Source organism: Symphodus melops (genome assembly GCF_947650265.1).
Source record: "Symphodus melops genome assembly, chromosome: 10".
Lineage (NCBI taxonomy): Eukaryota > Metazoa > Chordata > Actinopteri > Labriformes > Labridae > Symphodus > Symphodus melops.
Genome location: NC_136700.1, coordinates 1,858,771 through 1,874,084, shown reverse-complemented (window position 1 = coordinate 1,874,084; position 15,314 = coordinate 1,858,771). Strand labels below are relative to the sequence as shown.

The following is a 15,314-nucleotide window of genomic DNA, read 5'->3' as shown; positions in this document are numbered from 1 at the left end:
CAGCCCTGACACACACTGAAACACACTATAGTACAGGCGGCCTGCAGCTCTGTGTGCTCAGCTCTCTCCTGCTGTTGTTCAAGCAGTCTGGGACCAAGCACGTTCAGCTCCAGGGTCTGCTTCAGGGTAAAGAAGGAGCTGCATATGGGGACCACAGTAACTCATTGTTTAATTTATTTCTACAACAGCTTCTGTCATTTAACAGGGAGGAGAACAAGAAGAGCGACGCTTGTGTTTATTTATCTCGGCCGTCGAAGCTAAGATGCATTTTTGATCATTTCCATATTTCTTTTCTGAGCAGTGACCTGCTCTCTTATTCAACCGTCTTTAAATGTAATATTCTATTTCCCCAGTGGGCTCTTTTAAAGTTTAATCTCATCTCGTGCATAATCACATCCTGAAAGCAGCGCCGTCGTGCAGCGCCACAGGAGCTGCAGGGATTTACCGTCTGGTTTAAAGGACACTCCATGAACTCTCTGGGGATTCAAACTCACGCCCCCCCCCCCCCTCCCCCCTCCGCCCCCCCTGAACTGACCGAACGGTTGTTAAAGGGTTAATTAGCTTTTGAAACCAGGAGCTGCTCTTTACAGGTTTCCATCAGTCAGCTGTAATCCCGTTAGCTTGTTTTGTTCTCGTCACATATTGAGTTTGAAAAGAGAAAAATGTTTTAATGCACTGCTCAGCTGGTGTGAACATAAATCTGATCTTCATGATAAATCATTTGTGCACGTACTAGTGTGTGTATCATAGATGGTTTTGATTATTTTCTTAAAATGTCCTGTACTTAGCCGACATACTGTGAGGTTCATCCGCGTCCACATGAGATGAAGTCTGATACGAAGGTAAGTTATTCACTTCTGTTCCTGCGTGGACGATGAACTACATGAGTGATATTAAAAAAAAAAAAAAGACTGAATTTTGCCTTTTGGCTCTTTGGCTGCTGAAGGAAAAGGCTCCCCGTGAACAGGTGCCATATTTTCAGTTGCATCGAGGCCTGTCAGGTTCTAATTTAATTCTCGGCAGGGACGCGAGGCAGTCGCTGCTCCTGTCGGATGTAATGGAGCCGAGTAGGCAAGTAAAACATGACAGACTGCCAACCTGCTCTCTACCCAGCTGCCTCAGCGTCCGACACGACGCAGAGATGAAGATGTAAGACAGCTCTGCTGCAGCCGCTGCAATGTTTGACGGCCCTCCTCACGTGGACCCCTTCCCCCCTCCGAGTCCCTCTAGGTGACTCCTTCCATCTCGGGGAGATTTCTTGAGAGCCAGAAAACTTCATCTGAAGTTGGAGGTAGCTCATTAGAAGGTGGAGCGTACGGCTCAGCCCGCTCTGGGATCAGCTGTGCTGGCTGTCTGCCTGCATGTCAAACACTGAGTCCTACCTGCGTCATGGTGCTCCCGTGGTGCTGCAGCGGTTCAGTGGTTACAGCTGTTAGTACACAGCTGAGAGGATGTGCGTGTGTGTGTGTGTGTGTGTTTTATACAGACGGGAATGCAACTCTGGAACGATTTGTTTTTGTCATTGAATTCAGGATTTCTCACACTGAAATGAAAAACTGCCATCACAAAGTTTCCATCAGATCGTCACACTTCTGAGATGTTTAAGCCACGAAATGACGAAGAGGAGAAACGTGATGATTTATCCGTCTGCAGGTTCGACTCGTTGTTTATCAGAGCAGCAGCGAGTTGATTTCAGGTCAGAGCGTCGTGCTTGTTTCCTCCAGAGGAACCCCGTCGTGATCGCTCCAGAACAGACTGATGGATCTGCACTCGCTCGTCCTGAGAGGAAATAAAACTGTCACGTACATTTATTGGTGACAAAGTGGCTGCGACACGTTGAGTTTGGTTTGTGGATGTTAAATCCCAAAACCATGAAAACAGAAACACGTGAAGATTTCAGATCAATAATTTGACTTTGTCTCCTCAGAGTGACACGTCTGTCTCTTTAATGCTCTTCATGTATGACCTGACCTGACGAGGGGATCATGGATTAGACTGTAATGACTCTAACATGTTAAAATAACTGATGCTGTGTAAATGTCCATGAACAGCTCTTCTTTATTTACTGGAGCTCATTTTTATTTTTTATGGAGCGAGTAAACCATCATCATTGACTGAAGCATTTATAACCAAAGCTTAATTGCAAAAATAAAACTTAACAAAAAACAACAACAAAAGACAGAACAGGATCCAAGTCTGGATCCTGTTTGCAGGTGAAGCACACGTTGATCCCTGAGACACGACAGGTTGTTATTCTTCGATGGGTGTCAGAGGACACGGTGTTTGAGCTCGTGAAATTTAAATAAGTGAACTTTAAAAAGTCGTTAGGTAATCCGTTGTTGCGGGCCGCCGTACATCCTGACAAAAATTGAATATCTGAGTGTTTTGGAGGAGTTGAATCATCCGTTATGTCACTCAGAACAAACACCCACAGCAGCAGAGAAACACAGCTGCAAGAGCTGCTGACATTTCAGATCTGCTGCAAACACACTTTTAAAAACAGACTATTAAACTGGGAACATGAAGTACTGTGAGATCTTTACTGCGTCCACAAACTTAAAAGCTTCTTTTCTTAAATGTCACCTAAACAGTAGCTGTTAACTAAAAACATAAAATCTGTGAGTGTGCATCCAGTCACATTACTTTGGTACGATGTCTTTGTGGTCTCCTGACTTCGTCTGTCGTAAATAAAGCCGCCCGGTCACCTCTGCTGTAAGTCAGTTTAAAAGCATGTGTGCATTATCCAACGAAACGTCCGATGTTGAAAGATGCAGCTTATGTGGAAGTGCTGAAACGCGCACTTCATCAAGTGTCCACATGAGGCAGAAGCTGCAGAAGCCGTGGAGGTCAGATATGTGCGATTTTTATCTGGATGTATTTTTCGTGTCGTCTGTGAATTCACACGAACATTTTATAAATAGAGAAAGTGACCTCAGCTGACTTTGAGCCTCTTTGTAAAGAGCTGGCATGATTTAGTGCTTTAGTCCACTCATGTAGTTTGATGTTTCTCTGCTAAAGGACTGGACAATGTCCAAAAGCAGTTCAGAGAGAGAGAGAGAGAGAGAGAGAGAGAACAGATGGGACGGGGCAGAGCAGGAGAGGGGATGAAAGAAAAACTCAGGTTAAGACAATTAGCTGAGAGAGACGATGAAAGAGTGAAGTAGGACGGACAGATCGTGAGTGCCGAAAACGAAAGACAGGGAACTGTGTATTTTATGGTGACACTTGTTCACCTCTGTTTCTTCTGCTCGCTCCCAAATCCAGCAGCCTCTGGAGGTGCAGTCATGTGATTTGGACCGACATGAAAGTGAAGAAGCTGCAGCAGAGCGAAATAAGGCGTCACGTTTTCTGGACCTTAATGCTTAAAATGAAAACTTCCATTTTTAACTGTTTTTTTTGTTTTTTTTTACAAACATCAACTAAAGTTTTTTTTTTTTTGTATTAAAGTTTTCAAGAACGGAAGAAAATAATTGAACCTAAAGATAAAGTACGAGTTACCACGACAACACATAACACATTTTAAAAGTTCTGCAATTCTGCCCACAAATCTCCTGATATCAAACCTAAAGTAAAACATTTACAGGTTTTTGAATTGTTTGTCCAAAACACAAAAAGCAAGTTCACATCCTTTTGTGGTCTGTGGCTCAAAACTCTGTTGACTTTGACTCGGGCGGGATTGTTCGTCTGCGTCACTTCCTGTCTGAAGACGTCACAATAACACAATGAATAATTATAATTTATGTCGTTTTAATCAGAGCTAACTTTCTGTCTTTCATTCCTTATTGTACTGTTTTTTTTTTTAACTTTACATAACCCTCCTCTTTCTTATGTTTTCTACCCGTCTTGCGTTCTTGTTTTGACCGCCTGTCATTGGGCGCCGTCTCGTGAGGCCTTTTCACACTCTTACATTAGAACCTGTCTGCAGGCTGACTCCTCTTTTCACAACACGTTTCCATCACGACAGACTTCAGCCATCTCGCTCTCACTTGAACGTCATTATGTGGGTGTTGATCCCACATCCTCACATACTGTTTTTTTTTTTCTCTCCCTCCTCATGTCGTTGCTTTTTGCGTTCAAACCCGTCTCTTCTAGCACGCCACACCGCCGTCATTTTGTCCTCTCACATTTCTCTCACTCTCTCCATTTTTTATGACTCCATCTGGCTCTGCTTGTTTTACCCCCACCTCCCTGCCTCCATCACTTTTTTTTCCCACAGTGGTAATAATAACAGATCTGATGTTGCTGTTGCCATGACAACCGCGTGATGTTGTCTCGGCGCCGGACTTTAAACACATTTTATAGTGGCTGGACGAAGTGACAGCATGTCGTTGCGCTTAATTCTTGCGATGATTTTCAGGTTTAAGGTTTTAGTTCAGGGGGGGGCGAAAGCCGAGCGGTTCTGTGGCGTGCCGCATGTGTGTCGCCATCCCTCGCTTTACTCTCTTCAGCTGTCATATCACCAAGGCACGAAGGACCCAAAATCAAAGAATCCATGCAGAATGAACCTTTTACACAAGAGTAATCATTTCTGGAAAAACAGTTCCTTCAGGATATAAACTAACAGACAACATGCAGTTACATCATCGACACCAGGATCTATTTTATTTACTCCTGGCGCCCTGGATCAAGTCTGTGTGTTCTGAATCTACATATCGGTGTGCTAAGCATCAGTCAGCATCTGTATATAGTGTTACACACACACACAAACACACACACACACACACACACACACACAGTGCACATACAGGCTACTCTCGATGAGGTCAATAACATCAACGTTGCACCAGAGTTTTAAGCCGCTGACCGTTTCCTGCTGCTGTTAGAAAACGAAGTCATTGCCGGAGCGACATGAAGCAGATTTAGGCCGCCTATCTGGGTCTGGAACTATCTGGGTCTGGAACTATCTGGGTCTGGAACTCATCAGGGTCACTTTCAGGAGAAGTGCAGAGAAAAGAGCCTCTCAGCCGTTTGCCAGGTTTTAATATTTTAGAGGAATATCATCAGCAGTCAGTTTGTCAGTTTTGATGATTTATCAGGGAAACGTGCCAGTATGATCTCGATCCAATCATATTGCAGAATTTGCTAATTTCCTGTCGGATTTAAGATAATAATTATGAAATATTAAAGGTGGAGCAGCTTTGAATTTTTTCGTTTTTTAAGTACATTTTTTAATACTAAATGCTGGCATCAGATCGAGACGTGTCAGCCCGACTGTTTGGCTGCATTACCGATCAGCCCGACTGTTTGGCTGTATTACCGATCAGCCCGACTGTTTGGCTGTATTACCGATCAGCCCGACTGTTTGGCTGATGGACGATTGATAAGCGTCTGCCTGAGGTATTTGGTTAAGTGGAGCAGACGATGTAGAGCTATTGCATAAGTATTCTTATTAAATCCTGCTGCTGCTGTGGTGAAGTCGAGATGTTTCAGAGCCGGGTTTGAGAAAGTGATCAAGTTACAGAAATGGATAAAATAAAGTCTGTTATTGTTTAACTCAGAAGGTCAGATCAGACGCGTACACAGAGTGGATAAAAAAAAAAGAGAATAATTGAAGGAGAGTTAAAGTCAGCTGACGTTTACAGCATGAAGATCAGGGTCACATTACCGTGATTATCTAAACTTTTAATGAGGAGAGAGAGAGGGCGAGGGCGAGAGAGGGCGAGTCGTGCTGTAACTAATAATAACGTTAATGATAAATCAGTCTGCTGAAAACTTTTCATGGAGACAAATGTGGAAACAATCACAGATTTGCTTCTGTGTCACCGTTTCTTCACTGATTTACTAATCTGTCGTTTCCTAAAATGAATTTTTGAAGATGATTTTTAAAATCATGAATCACCACGAAGGTTTTTCTGTTTTCTGTCCTTCCACTCATTAATTAATGAGCTTATTGTTCATTGATAAGTCGGCCGGTTTGTTTGTTATTTTGTTTTTCAGTCGACGTGCTGACTCGTGTCAGACACCAGGTGAGCTGTGAGTGTGACATCACAGATTAGTGAAATGTAGGACAGGTAGCCATGGTAACCTCGTGAAAGTAACACACATGAACTTACAGTTATATCACATATAGGTCACTGTGGAGAGTATCTGGGTTATCTGGGTTAGTTTAAGCAGGCGACAGTGATACACACACACACACACACACACACACACACACACACACACACACACACACACACACACACACACACACACACACTGCTGAGTCTAGTTTTCCTATAAATACATTTGAGATTGACACAAACTTTTTCTCTCTCCTCCCAGGTGAAGGTAGTTTTGTGGCCGACGTTCAGCCTTCCCTCCTTCTCTCCTTGCTCTCTGTTCTTCCTCTCTCTCTCTCTCTCTCTCGCTCGCTCGCTCAAACACTCGCTCTCTCTCCCCCTCTCTGTCTCTGTGATGCCGGGCTGTGGGTGATTGTAAACCCGTGACCAGACTGAAGCTGGGGAAGCTAAAGGTGGTGCGGCGGCAGCTGCTGCAAAGGTAAAAAAAACAAACAAACAACAACAACAACAACAACAACAACATCACGACTGCTCAGTAGTGTGAAGACTTTCACACAGTCGGAGTGCCTCTTGTTCGGCATTTTAAAACCCCTGGGATCATCATAAATAAGTGCTGGTGTTATAGGTTGCTATGGAAACCGCCACAGTATCTATGGAGGTAAAAAGACGTCATGTTAGTGAGAGTTATTTACACACGCTGCCGATCCACAGAAACACGTCACACTCGCTGCTCGCCATCTGATGTCTTGAGTTACATGAACTGCAGCAGGAGAATCTCTCCGTCCGAGTTACTCGGGGCGATCGACAAACTTCGCTTTGTTCTCTCTGCGTGGAGATCTGCTCCGTTTGACGTGAGCCGGCCTGCTGACTGTTTCTGCACAGACGGATGAGTCACAGTGTTTCCTGCTGCACACACACACACACACACACACACACACACACTCACTGAGTGCATCATCTTAACACGGATATCTTCTGACTAACTCGGATGATTACTCTGATTTGTAAACGATGAAACACAGACGGGAAACTTTAAAATTTCAACAGAAAAAAAGTTTCAGACCCAAATTAATCCGGCTCTTTCTAAAATCATTTTAAATGTTTGTTTTTATTTTTATTATTATTATTATTTTTGATTATTGTTGAAAACTCTGACATGATTTTTTTTTTCTTTTTTAAAATAATCCTCTCTATTTAAGTCTTTAAATAAACAGCATATTAGTTATTAGTTTTCCTGTCTTGTTGGACTTTCCGTGTTTTCTTTATTTTTTTATAATTATTACATTTTTTAATTTATATTCTTTAATAATCCACTCTTTTTATTTTACAGACATGCTTCACACACACACACACAGGACTGAATCACACACATGCACATTCTTGGAGGGATGTCAGAGTGCGGCGCCCCCCCTGAGCTGGTGGGGGTTCTGTGCCTTGCTCGAGGGCACCTCTCCAGCTACTAGAGCAACTTCCATATTTGTTCTGAGCTCCTGCCGCCTGTTATTAATTATTCTTCATGTTTTCTGTTCCAGATATGAACACCAGCCGTTTGTCTCCTGCCTGGCCGGCCTCTACGGCTGCCAATGGAGACGATACCAGAGAGCCCGGGCTCAGCCAGGAGAGTGCTGCTGCAGCAGGGTAAACACACACACACACACACACACACACACACACACACAACCATCTACAGTTTAAGCTTGAGTTGAGTTTGGTCAGTTGCTGATCGTGCACAGAGGATTGATTCCCTGGCCCGTTTTCCTCTGTCCAGGCTGCTGACTCTGAAAGTCGGTTTGTCTCTTAAAAGGAATTCAGCAAATAAAGTGAAACTCTGTCAGCGCGTATCAAAGAGTGCTGCCTTCACATGCACTCTGTAATATGATGGACTTCTTCTCCTTTTTGCCGCTTTGTGTAACATCAGCACAAAGCTTAATGTCAGTTTAAACTCTTTGAACCAAAAGTTTATTTTATTTATTTTTTAAATAGGTAGGTAGTTTGGTGAGAAAGGAAACATGACGTGTGTGTGTGTGTGTGTGTGTGTGTGTGTGTTGCAGGTGGAGTGTGGCAGCTTTGGCCTCCTGATCCTCACCTTCTTCCTCAGTTTTTTATTCCTGTATTTCTGGAGTGAGGCTCAGAATGACTACAACGACTTTGACTGGTGGGTTGTCTCTCTAACAAAGTGAAGATATGATGACATTCGTTCACAGCACAGTGTTGACTTGTTTTATATGTTGCCTGTTCAGGTTTAACTTTGGGACTCTGGGGTTCTGGTTCCCCTGGTCTCTGGTCCTGCTGGTCATTGCTGCGGCTCTCTTCACGTACATCGCCCTGCTTCTGGTAACTCACTCAACCCTGTGTCACGTTAAACTTCTTCCACAGAGACCATTTTAATAAAGAGTGGAGAAAAAGACGGCGAAGAATAAAAACACACGATGACACTCCGACATGTGCTTTGATCGATCGGTTACAGATGCACGCCGTGTCTTTCTGCAGTTTCGCCACATCGCTCGAACAAAATCACGTCTTTGTGCTGTTACATTGATTCTGCAACAACGTAACATTTTGCGTCCTCGACTGGGAATTTGCATTTTGCTACGACGCCACAGAAGCATGACGTGTAGAGAAACGGCGGGAGCTCACACACACACACACACAGAGCTCCTCTCACCTCTGGACACATCTGTTCGAGCTTTGATGACCGCACAGACGTGGGGTCGCTCTGTCCCCCTAAACGCCTCCGAGGGAAGGCGAGACATCACGAGGGCGTAAATATCAAAGCTGTGTTTGTTCGACCCTGTTCTCTTATAATCGGCCCACGCGGCGCCCTGAGCTCTTTGACTGACATTTAGACGTCTCTCCGCTTGACTGAGGCGACATTAATGATGTAAGACTTATTATATAACACAAGTTTACTTCTCCTCGGAGAGGAAAGGATGGGACGTGTGTTGTTTTAAAACATGCTCAAACTGTTTTTTCTTTGCTTTTTGTTGATTAAAGAAAGCCTCAACGTAGCATGACTCAGCATATTCATGCATATATTGATTTTCAGGTTCTGGCGGTGTGTCTGCTCACTGAGGGTCAGAGACTGTACCTTCACTGGAGCCACAAGGTACAACAACCACACAGAGAAGAAAACTACTCGAATAATTAACGCCATGAATTCTGACGGACTGTTCTGTGTGTTTCTGTCAGACCGGCATCGTGGTGACGCTGGCGTTTTCCGTCATCGCCACCGCCGTCTTGTCTGACCTCTGGAGCAAAGAGTGGAAGACTCTCCTGCTCTCCCTGCAGGTGAGGAAGTCCTCAAACACAAGCCAGTCAAAGATATATCAGCTGTTTTTTATCCAAAATATCGTATTAAAGACCGTGAAGAAAGTCCCTTCGTCTTTTTCTTTATTCCGTCAGGTCACCGCTCCGTTCCTTCACGTGGCTGCTGTCTCGCTGATGGCGATCCTCTCCTGGCCGATAGCATTGCACTTCTTCCGCATGAACAAGAAAGGTAAGCGAGCGAATGTGTGTGTGTGTGACTCTGGTTTACCTTATAAATGTTGTTACTTTAAGACGAAACAAACATTTGATCAGTTTAATCGGACAAAAGCAAAAAACATGAAGGCATCGTTGTTTTTGATCTGGGTGTTTTTGTGCAGCAGCTGTTCGAATGTGCGACTCCTTCAGAAGCGATAAACGTTGATTGATTTTGATTTGTCCGTCGTTGCTGGAAAGCTAACAAACTCTAAAAGTCCCTGCTTTGTTCCTCTCAGCGACGTGACAGCAGAAACTGGAGGAAACAAGAGGTTTAAGGATCTTGGTGAAATGACATTTTGGCAGATTTCTGGCAGAATAGGCAAAGGTTTTGTTTCACAGAGCTTAGGAGTAATGAGCTGCCCCGCACGCTAGGAGATTGAGCTTTTATCAAAAACACTCGACAGGAGTGTGACGCACTTGTCTTGCAGGGATTTCACAGCTGTAGAAATGTCTTCACTTCACCTGAACAGAAAATCAATGTCTCATTTCCCTAATTGATTTTGCTCATGTCCCTTAGACTGTCTGATGCTTTGTCTTGAAAATGTTAGACTTTATTTTTTTCTCCGGCTCTTAATCATTTTGACGTGGTCAATTATGCTCTGACCTTTCTGCTGCCGTCCTTTTCTTCCTGCTTTTCCTTTTGGGTCACTTTGTCCGTCTCGTCTTGTCTTCGTGGAAAAACTGCTTTTCCCCCCGTCTGCGCTGAAAAGCTTTGACCTCTATGTCTCCCTGCGTCTCTCTCTTTGGTCTCCATGGGTACTGTCCCCTGTTACCATGGTGATTCAGCGAGTAGAGTGATGCTGAGTCATGCCAGGGGTCTCTCCTGTCTCCTGGCAGGAGACGAAGGAGGGGAGAGTCTTGCCAAAGTACAAGATGTAATTTAGCTCCCCTCAATTTTCGAGCAGATTGAGATGAACACCCTCCCGAGCCTGAAGAGAAAAAGGGGCTTTAAGTGGGTTTATCTTGCAGCTTTATTAAATTCAGGCACTAGAGAGTTTACAGATTTAGGAGGAGAAGGACGCTGGGTGAAGCTGTAAACAAACTTAAATCTCACCTGACAATAAAAACAATTACTGGAACCTGCAGAAACAGAAACACGGCACCTGTTCACGTTTCCAACCTGGAAGGGATTTGCTTTGTTTTGCAAACTGTGACTAACTAAGGGACAGTGGAGGTTGCACGCAGGTCAGCATGTGGTGGACACTGTAGCTTCAGTGTTTAGCCAGCTCTGCATGTAGAGACACTGTAGCTTCAGTGTTTAGCTAGCTCTGCATGTAGAGACACTGTAGCTTCAGTGTTTAGCCAGCTCTGCATGTAGAGACACTGTAGCTTCAGTGTTTAGCCAGCTCTGCGTGTGGTGGACACTGTAGCTTCAGTGTTTAGCCAGCTCTGCATGTGGTGGACACTGTAGCTTCAGTGTTTAGCCAGCTCTGCATGTAGAGACACTGTAGCTTCAGTGTTTAGCCAGCTCTGCATGTGGTGGACACTGTAGCTTCAGTGTTTAGCCAGCTCTGCATGGGTCTGTAAAGCTTTCTGCGTTCTAACCTCTCTCCATGTTTCATCTCCAACATTGATCCTAGTTTGAGCAGCTTTCTGCTGCTGGAGCTTATTAGAAACATGCAGAGGCTTTTTAGCTCGGGTACAATCACTTCTATCTGAAGCAGTTCCACTGCCCGCTTCCATCGCTGCAACACCTGTTCACCTGATAACTGCTCTCATATCTGGCAAACCCAGGGGCGTCCAAAACGGCCTTCAAAGCCCCGCCTACCTTCTCTGGTCCAATCAAATCCAGAGCATTCAGGAGCAGAATCTAAAGTTAGAAGGAGGACATACTGGCTGCTGCATTGTTGTCAGAGAAGCTTCAACACAGCAGGTTTCCTTCATGATCACACAGGAGGAGAGCAGCTCTCTGATTGGCTGATTGATCACACAGGAGGAGAGCGTTGGCAGCTCAGTCAGGAGATATCTTACTGGTTAGTCCCTGCTGAGGTTTACTTGTATTTTACTGGAGAAAATTGAGACCAACAAAAATAAAGGTTTAAAAAAAAAAAAAAAAAAAACTATTAAAGTTTTTAAATGAATCATGTGAAACTTTAATCCTGACACTTTCATTCAAGATGATTCCCGATCACGTCTGTGTCGGGAGGCAGATCTCCTTCCTAACCAGACTGCAGTGTTTCTGTGTGTTGACCATATGGCTGCAGACCCCCCCCCCCCATCTTGATCCTATCAGGAAAGATTTACTGAATTTAGTCCTGATTAGCTCCAAATTGCTGCCGTCACAAACAATCCATTCTTTGTTTGTTTGTGGTTTATTGTGTCTGATTTTGTGCTTGTGTTGTTGTTTTTTTAGACGCAGGTCTTTAAGATTGTGAAATTATAAACTGCAGCCTGATTTTTCATCAACAAACGTTTTATGAACTCTGAGTAAAAATCAGCATCACAGACATTTGGTTCCTAAAGGACGCACCTTGATAATGTTTTTTATAAACACTGTTCTACACCTGTGTTTGTGTTGTTCAGTGCGTCAGGTGGCGGTGCTGGGTCTCTTCCTCTCCGTGCTCTTCTCGCTCTATCTGGTCCCTCTGGGAATGTATTCACCCTGCATTAAAGAAGCAGGAACGCTGGGACCGGCCCCGAGACTCATCGGACACAGAGGGGCCCCGATGGTGAGAGAATCACTGCGCAATCAGACGTTAACTCACACTGGTAGTGAAAGGTTGTCTCTGACAGAGTGTGTGTGTGTGTGTGTGTGTGTGTGTGTGTGCGTGTGTGTGTGTGTAGCTCGCTCCAGAGAACACAGTGATGTCGTTTGAGAAGGCCTTGGAGGCTGGAGGAGAAGGACTGGAGACGGACGTCACAATCAGGTATTCACTGCTTTCACCTGCGTGTCTGTCTCCACTTTATTGGGATATTTTTCTCAGGTGTGTTTGTGCTTATTTTACAGCCCTTTTCATTCTCCAATCAGCTGCAAACCTGATTTTTTTTTTTTTTGCTTTATCTGGTTTTTATTGTTTGTAGAGATTTCCCCCAGAAGTTTACATATTGAAGTGCTCATACTTTATCCACAGATCATTTCAGGATCAATTGCAAATATCCCTTTTAATAAGCTGGTTATCGATTATTTGAATAAACAGTTTAAAAGTTGAGACACTTTTCTGAGGTGACGTCAGAGAGTTCACTGATGCTGTGTCTGTGCCTTGATGCTAATTGTACAGATCAGACGCTAGCGTGCTACCATCAGCGCTAAGGTGATTACCGTCATGCTAATCCAGTTAACTGTTGGACCTCCCATTAGCCCACGACTGGTGGGTTAGCGCACAATCGTGCAGCCTGAAAACAGGATTAACGGCACTGCATGACTCAGCGTTAGCCGGTTATCTTAGCTTGTCAGCTCAAGCAGCTGGTGACCTGTGTGTGTGTGTGTGTGTGTGTGTGTGTGTGTGTGTGTGTGTGTGTGTGTGTGTGTGTGTGTGTGTGTGTGTGTGTGTGTGTGTGTGTGTGTGTGTGTGTGTGTGTGTGTGTGTGTGTGTGTGTGTGTGTGTGTGTGTTAGGTCTGTCTGCATTAATGATTGTTGCTACTTGGCACTTTCTGTGTACGTAATTAAAGGTTTTGAAAGGCGATCTATATTTTTTGTTTATGGGCTGATGTATAACTGATAACAGTCGTGTGATGGATGGAGACGACCGGCTCGGTGACTTTGCTCGTGTTTGTTTTCATGAAGGACAAAGATTTCTTCATGACATCCAGACTTGTTTAGATTACAGGTGTTTTTAGCTCTGGAGAATTAAAAGCTTATGGATGTCTTTAATCGTCCTCCTTCTCTCCTCGATTATTCCTCGATCACTTTAGTTCATATTTCCTTTAATATTTATCTCTAAAGTGTGTCTCTCCCTGCTTCCTCTCTCTGTCTCTGGATTCATACGTGCGTCCCTCTCTGCAGCTACGATGGCGTTCCCTTCCTGATGCACGACTCCACTCTGAGGAGAACCACCAACGTTGCAGAGGTTTTTCCAAACCGAACTGACCTTGATGCCTCCATGTTCACGTGGGCGGAGCTACAGCAGCTCAACGCTGGCAACTGGTTCTTATCGGTGAGACCAACAACACGCAGTTAAATATTAAATACTGGCAGAGTACTTTGAATTCTCAGAGTGACTTTTGAGTCTCGACTTTCAGAGGGATCCCTTTGGTACAGTTTCGTCCCTGCCTGAGGCCGACTGCTCCCGGGCCCAGAATCAATCCATTCCCTCGTTGGCACAGTTCCTTGAAGTGGCGTCCAGCAGTGGCAGACTGGTGCTGTTTGACCTGCGCAGACCTCCGCAGGGACATCCCTACAATCAATCATTCATCAACACAACTCTGCAGGTGGTGCAGGCCCACATCAACTCATCACAGGTAGCTGCTCAGGCTGGATATCTTTAAATCACAGCTGACATGTTGGACGATACAATAAACATGTGGGGTCGACTTTAAAACATGTGGAGTATTAAAACCTTACTTTACAAACAATCGTGTAAATTTTATTAAGGTTAGACAGTAAAAAAAACAACACTATAAAACAGAAATATGTCTCTTAATGTAAGTAAGTAAATCTTTATTTATTTAGCACTTTTAAAACATTTAGTTACAAGGTGCTTCACAAATTCAAAAAGTAAAAACAGGAAAACACAGAAAAAAAAGATAAATAATAATAAAACAAAAGAAAATAGGCATCAGGAAGGGTAATTGATTGCAGCTGCTCACAGTTTCAACAACAAAAACCAACTCATACGCGTCACACAGAAATCAGTGTTTATGTGTGAATTGTCTGTTGGAGAGATGCGGGACTGTGAAAAGGATTTTTCCCAATTTCAGACAATAAAGTGTAAAGTTCTTCACTCAGGATTTTAGAGACAAACATGACAACAAGCAAACAAAGCACACGTGCTAATTTCTTTCTCATAGATGAGAGAAGTGTTGGCTGTGATACGAAAAGAGATCGTCACGTTAACGTTACAGTCAGGAGATTATCAGAAATGAATCTGGAGTTTAAACAAATATTGGTCGATGGAAGTTTTTGAGATCAAGCCCCAAACGGCTGCGTCGCAACACGCAGTCTTACTGGATTCTTTTCTGCAAGTAGTGAAAAGCATCAGTCATGCAGTTTTGATAGCTGATGTGATCATTGAATGTGTGTGTGTGTGTGTGTGTGTGTGTGTGTGTGTGTGTGTGTGTGTAGGTACTGTGGCTGCCGTCGGAGGACAGGGAGCTGGTGCAGGCGATGGATCCAGAGCTGCAGCAGACATCCGGAAAAAAGGCGTCGATCCAGGAACTGACTGACGACCACATCACCAGACTGAACCTGCACTACAGCACCATGTCACAACAACAGATCAGGTACACACACACACACACACACATATGTATATGTGGCGCTCCCTGCAGCCAATCACAGCCGGTCCTGATCAATGCATCACAGAGCTGGGACGATGTTAAAAATCAGTGTGCTTTGGACACGTGAATGCGTGTGTGTGTGTGTGTCTGCACATGTGTGGAGTTATGCAACTCTGGGTACAGATGGCCGCCACATCCACATGCTCAGTGACTCTGTCTCGATGCTTGTGGAACGGCCGCAGGGACATGAGGAGGAGGTCAAAGGTCGGGCAGGTGAGACGTTCAGAGAGAGAGAAGGAGGACTGACAGTGGGGGAGGTACAGACAGCTTGGACACACACGGGCGTTTTAATGAAGAGGAGGCGGTTAATACAGGCGAGGATAAGTGGGAGCACAGAAACGAGTGGGTGAAGC

General features: G+C 44.3%; 1 protein-coding gene across 1 annotated transcript in view; it reads left to right on the top strand.

Moving 5' to 3' along the window:
• Positions 1-6,397: 6,397 nt before the first annotated feature.
• The window catches only part of LOC306830700 (glycerophosphodiester phosphodiesterase domain-containing protein 5-like), a gene marked incomplete at its 5' end in the record, with an annotated part of 13,644 nt that continues 4,727 nt past the window's right edge, over positions 6,398-15,314 (top strand). The window contains 12 exons of the mRNA XM_079354322.1: positions 6,398-6,480; positions 7,535-7,640; positions 8,054-8,157; positions 8,243-8,336; positions 9,049-9,108; positions 9,192-9,290; positions 9,405-9,498; positions 12,048-12,193; positions 12,309-12,391; positions 13,469-13,619; positions 13,705-13,923; positions 14,747-14,904. Coding sequence (XP_079210448.1) covers positions 6,398-6,480; positions 7,535-7,640; positions 8,054-8,157; positions 8,243-8,336; positions 9,049-9,108; positions 9,192-9,290; positions 9,405-9,498; positions 12,048-12,193; positions 12,309-12,391; positions 13,469-13,619; positions 13,705-13,923; positions 14,747-14,904 — 1,397 coding nt within the window. The remainder of the gene's footprint in view (positions 6,481-7,534; positions 7,641-8,053; positions 8,158-8,242; positions 8,337-9,048; positions 9,109-9,191; positions 9,291-9,404; positions 9,499-12,047; positions 12,194-12,308; positions 12,392-13,468; positions 13,620-13,704; positions 13,924-14,746; positions 14,905-15,314) is intronic.